General features: G+C 51.4%; 1 protein-coding gene across 1 annotated transcript; it reads right to left on the bottom strand.

The window, feature by feature from the left end:
• Nucleotides 1–815: 815 nt before the first annotated feature.
• On the bottom strand, nt 816–3373 carry LOC147893431 (PHD finger protein PERSISTENT TAPETAL CELL 1-like). Its single transcript, XM_087386465.1, has 3 exons — nt 3076–3373; nt 2510–2855; nt 816–2358 (listed from the first exon to the last, which is right to left on the bottom strand). The coding sequence occupies exons 1-3, from the start codon at nt 3371–3373 to the stop codon at nt 816–818; spliced, it is 2187 nt and encodes a 728-aa protein (XP_087242591.1).
• Between the last annotated feature and the right edge of the window lie 1613 nt (nt 3374–4986).

The following is a 4986-nucleotide window of genomic DNA, read 5'->3' as shown; positions in this document are numbered from 1 at the left end:
TTCAGCTTTTAAAAATCAGAGTTTTAATTTCTATTCGCAGCATGGACTGTGTGCATTGTTCTGAGCTTCAAGTTATTTTAGATGGTAGACCATTCTATTAGAATTATAATTTATGGGCCTTCCAAGATTTTTGACGCGAATGGAAACTTGACCGCAATGGTAGACTTGAAGATGAGGTGCTGCATTGGCATTTCACACTAACAAGGGGAGGAAGCGCACGGCACAATTGAAGGAGCAAACAAGCAAGCAAGCGACGAAAGCATGGACATAAAAAAACAAAGAAGAAAGCAACATGAAGGAGAGATATCTACATGATTTGAAAAACAATGCAGCAAGCTAGATCCAAAGTTTGGAGCTTCGATACTATGTGAAAAACAATGCAGCAAGCTAGATTCATAGTTTGGAGCTGAGACCAAATGAAACGTGAATTAGTATCTTACATGTACATAAGAGGGTGTGAAAAGCGATGTGGGTAGTCGAGGGAGTTACATAAAAGCAGATGTAATGTGTGAGGTGAACGAAGCAAGCTAAGGAAGCTGAATCTCTCTGTGTGAGGTGAATGAAGCAAGCTAAGGAAGCCATATCTCTCTCTCTCTCTCTCTCCCTCTGAGGTGAATGAAGCAAGCTAAGGAAGCCATATCTATGTCTGTGTGTGTGTGTGTGTGTGTGTGTGTGTGTGCATGGGATAGTGAAAATTTGAGTGTTTATTTGCGCTCTGTCTTCTGTGTAGGAAGCAAGTATGTACATACGTAGGTAGACGATAAGAGCTTGGAGTTAGAGGTTGGCGAAGGAGCTTGGCTATGGCGGATGGACGATCAGAGCATGGTTTGGAAGAGGCCGACGCCACAGCGACCGCAGAGGAAGCGCTGAGGAATGGGATCCGCATCAGCGATGGAAGCGCAGCGAGTGTGCTGCCATACCTCGCACATATCGCAAGCTATCATCCTCTCGCCATCGTCGTCCTTGGTTCCGCATGGACAATCCACCACCCAGTTATCGCTCCCTCCTTCGTAGCGAAGCTCGCTCGCCATATCCATCCCGCTCCCCTCCACCACCACGTTCGATCCAGACTCTATATTTCCAAACAGCAAATCTTCGTCGTCCCCCTCCAACACCGGTATGCTCTCCAGCTTGAAGCTGTGCATGATGAAGTAGGTGTCCCGAAACGCCCTCTCCGCTTCCCTCTTCAGCTCCCCCACCGTCGCATGCGGTGGTAGCACCACCAGCTCCGCCGGTGGATCCGGCCTCGCCCTCCTCCCACTGCTGCCGCTGTTGCTGTTGTTGCTCGTGCTGCTGCTGCTCGCCCGCTTCAGCAGCACCTCCTCCTCCTCGTCCTGCAAATTCAGCTGCTCCTCCAGCTCCTGCAATCTCGACTCTTTGATCACCACCGTGCACATCACTCGCAGCATCTCATCGTCGTCCATATCCCACTCCGTATTCGCGCACTTGCGCGTCCCCTCGCCTTTGTAATCCTTGATGAACTGCTTCGTGTCGAGAATGATCCTCGTAGCGGTGGGGATCGCCGTGAGGACACTCTTCACTCCCCTCCTCGCAGGCTTGTAATTCTCCAGCACATGTCTGTATAAGTAGACTATGTCTCTCAGCACCTCCGCTCGCCCAACTTCGCACAAGGAGTCCAGAGCTCCTTTGGAATCGGAGCGGATACTGCTAGGGTTGGCAGCGCCACAGCATGAATTCACATCCTCCAAGCTATACTCCAGTACTTTGGTGATAGGATTTACGGCCCTCCGCACTACATGACCTCCCACTACCCGATTTCCTAACGATTTCAATACGAAGTCCAGCAGTCCGGTATCACCAATGTAGACCCGCGCTGCATCCCGAACATCCTGCCTAGGCATCCATTTCTTGTCGCAGTTCTTCAAAGCCTCTACTATCACCTGCGTCGCTAGGTCAAGCCGTTTCACGGACCATCTGCACGGCATGTCATTGCTGCTGCTGGAGGTGTTACCGTTGTTAACCTTCCGTTCGTAGTCCCTGGGATTCGCCTTCGGAAAATTCTTATTGGTTGCATGTAGAGGGAGCCTGGCTTTCAGCTCCATCATAAAACGGATTAGGTCGCCCACGGTCTGAAGGGCCTGGCCGCTGATCCGCTGGTACATGGACACAATGGCGAGGACGTCCTGATCCACGCCTTCGAAATGTTGGGTCATCACGCTCAACGGCATCCCTCGGATTGCTTCGATAGCCTTGGCGTACATTTGCTGTGTGATCCCAAAGCTGCCATGACCGAACTTGTATCCCCATCGTCCGTACCAGGTTTCTCCGTAAGCCACACAATGGAGGAGCCTAAACTCGAGGGTTCTCTTCTTCGCGACGTCCTCGACGCTCACTTTCCTGTACACACGTAAAGTGATCCTTAGTTTTCCGTGGCACGGTGCCTGATATCTAAAACAGTGCTTCTCAGAGAAAACAACGTCTAGCCTCGACAAGAATGAGATACCTAACGGTTAATCATTCCTGATGCACCATGCAGATTGTTTCGTACCTGGCTCGAAGCATGGCACAGATACGGTCCCAAAGGTCCATGAGTTCTCGACCGGACGCGTATCTCGATCCTTTTTCCCTACCATTCACGCACAAAAGGTGCCCAAATCCGTTGCCGTGGAGCATACCATGGAGAAGGTGTCTGGGTAGGTCCAATATGCTACCTTGAACTGCCTCCTCGTTGCAAATAGAACAGCTGTACATCGTAAGGGGCACTGGATCATGACAGTTTGGGCACACCTTCCCAACTGCAGCTCCAGCGACTGCTCCGAGTGGCCGATCGCCAAGCTCAGGAGCTGGTATGATAAAATGGTAGCGACGATTTGATACCAAGTGATGGCTCCAACCTGCTCACACGACAAGGGTATCAGCGGTGAATTCTAGGTCATATGTTGGATAACTTGGATGTTGGCATCAAACCTAATGACTTGTGATGCGAGCTGCGAAGAAACCCACAACGCACGAAACCAAGTTCCGTCATGCGAAGATGCAAAATCCGGTCACTGGTAAAAACAGAGAAGTCGAGTTGTAGAAGAGGGGGTGGATTGAAAGTACAAACGTGCTCACCGATGCAGCGGCAATGGTCGCAATGAGGGTGACGAGAATTCTGGATGCTCTCTTCCACGATCACCAGAGACAGATGTGCGCCGTGCACGCTCTCCTCGAGCGTAATGCGCCAAGCGGGGCGACCCTCGACATCGTAGAGCTCGCGATCGGCAGCGTCGTGGAGGAAAGCGCGCACATTGTCACGGAAGGGGCCGTCGTAATCGGCGGGGCAGCCAGGGTCACCGAAAGTGTGGAGGCCGAAGACTCTGTCGCCACGACGGCGTTTTCTGCTGACAGGAATTTCGGGAGCTTTGAGCATGGCGAAGGGAGGGAAAATTGAAAGGAAGAGGAGGGATGATCGAGGTGGGAAAGGAGAGGGGGGGGGGGGGGAGGGAGCTTGGAGGGAGGCTATGGCGATGGAGGTTGGCTATGGCGATGAGGAGGAAGAAGAAGAAGAAGAAGAAGAAGAACGAAGCTACTGTTTTTAGTGTAAAAGAGCTGATGAAGGAGAAGGGCCAATAACTGCTTTTTATTTTAAAACTAACAGAAAAACTCCAAAAATGAGAAAGTTAGGTTGTGTGAAGAGGGGCGGGTGAATGCCCTCTTTCTGAGTTCTTATTTATGGTTAGGCTACCCATCCATGGATGCATCCCCATGGGAGATCGGACGGCTATAGTCGTCCTGATGTGGTATCGATCCATCGTAGCCGTCCGTTTGCCCCCCCAAAACGGCCTCATGCGATCCCATCATGTTGCCATGCATTGGGGCACAACGATCCGCCATATCAGCGCCGCCAGCTGGCAGCATTCCGGTACCGTTCGCCACGAGCTCGGGTCGACGTGGCGGGAATATTCCGGGGTTTCCCTTACCTTTGGAATCATGGGGGCGACGGGGCGCACGTGCGGGGGTGCGTCGTGGCCGAGCGCCCTAAGCCGAAACGGCGCCGTTCTGTTACAACTTACGGGGCGACGGCCCACAAGCCCGCCGCCTTTCTCCCCCCCATGGCACCAAAACAAAAAAGGGCCACTTTCAAGTTTCAACTGCTTGTTGCCTGCGCCACCTCGGATCTCAAGTCCCCTCTTCTGGAAGCCCGTACTGACTCCCCCCCAAGTTCCCCCAGTCCCCCGCTGCCAACTCCGCTTATTAGTCGTTGTCTCATGAGCATTTTCACTTCGAAGCCCTGTCGTGACCGTCAACAACTCGCCTCTATGATGCCCCCCCCCCCACAAAAAAAAAAGAGTGTTCCATGTTTGCACGAAAAACGATCCCCATTCCTAAACCAGAAATTTGAAGTTTGAACAACTCTTATTAGTAGCCTTTCTTGCCTAGCCTTAGCTATCTTGTATAGGGGAAGGGTCTCCTCCCAGACTTTTCTTGGAGGAAGCCCGCAGCATTTGGCGAGCGGCCTGGGGAAGGGTCTTTGCAAGAAGAGAAAGCTTGACTGCAAAGACCCTTTCCCCACGTGGAGTGATGAGGGAGGTTTTCAAATCTGCAATTCTACAAGAGTGGGCCTCTGACAGGCACTTTCCTTCTATGAAAGTGTCAACATCCAACGGCCTAGATTTAATATGGGCCGACCTCAGCTCTTTACGTATAGAGGAAAGGGATAGAGGATGGAGGACTTTGCTAGGAGGAACGTCCCCAGAATATGGCAAGCCACCTTGGGTCGCAAGCCATATTGCAGCAACATTCCGACTAGGAAAGTCCGACTCTTGGTCTTTCCCCCACTTGGAGCGCCCGAGGGAGGGTTTAAAAAAATCAATTGGTGGTGAACGCTTTTTTTTTAAAATCGATTACTCAAGTTTGGTGGTCGTGGGCCCCTGATTCCCTCTATGAAAGCGCCAAGATCTGATGGCTACTATTGCATCTTACTCGACCTCGACACTTTACAGAGAAGTGAAATTACCAATTTTGATTTCCAAAAAATCTTTC

Source organism: Dipteris shenzhenensis, chromosome 15 (genome assembly GCF_047967505.1).
Source record: "Dipteris shenzhenensis isolate YYH24624 ecotype China chromosome 15, Dip_SZ_1.0, whole genome shotgun sequence".
NCBI classification, from domain to species: Eukaryota; Viridiplantae; Streptophyta; class Polypodiopsida; order Gleicheniales; family Dipteridaceae; genus Dipteris; species Dipteris shenzhenensis.
This window is presented reverse-complemented; position numbering and strand designations above follow the sequence as displayed.

What these genes read in the sequence shown, in the direction of transcription:
- LOC147893431 (XM_087386465.1), bottom strand. Translation starts at nt 3,373, where the DNA reads ATGCTCAAAGCTCCCGAAATTCCTGTCAGCAGAAAACGCCGTCGTGGC. An exon ending in CGACCATTGCCGCTGCATCG is followed by an intron (nt 2,856 to 3,075) that starts GTGAGCACGTTT and finishes TCGTGTGAGCAG; the next exon opens with GTTGGAGCCATCACTTGGTA. An exon ending in TGTGCCATGCTTCGAGCCAG is followed by an intron (nt 2,359 to 2,509) that starts GTACGAAACAAT and finishes ACGTGTGTACAG; the next exon opens with GAAAGTGAGCGTCGAGGACG.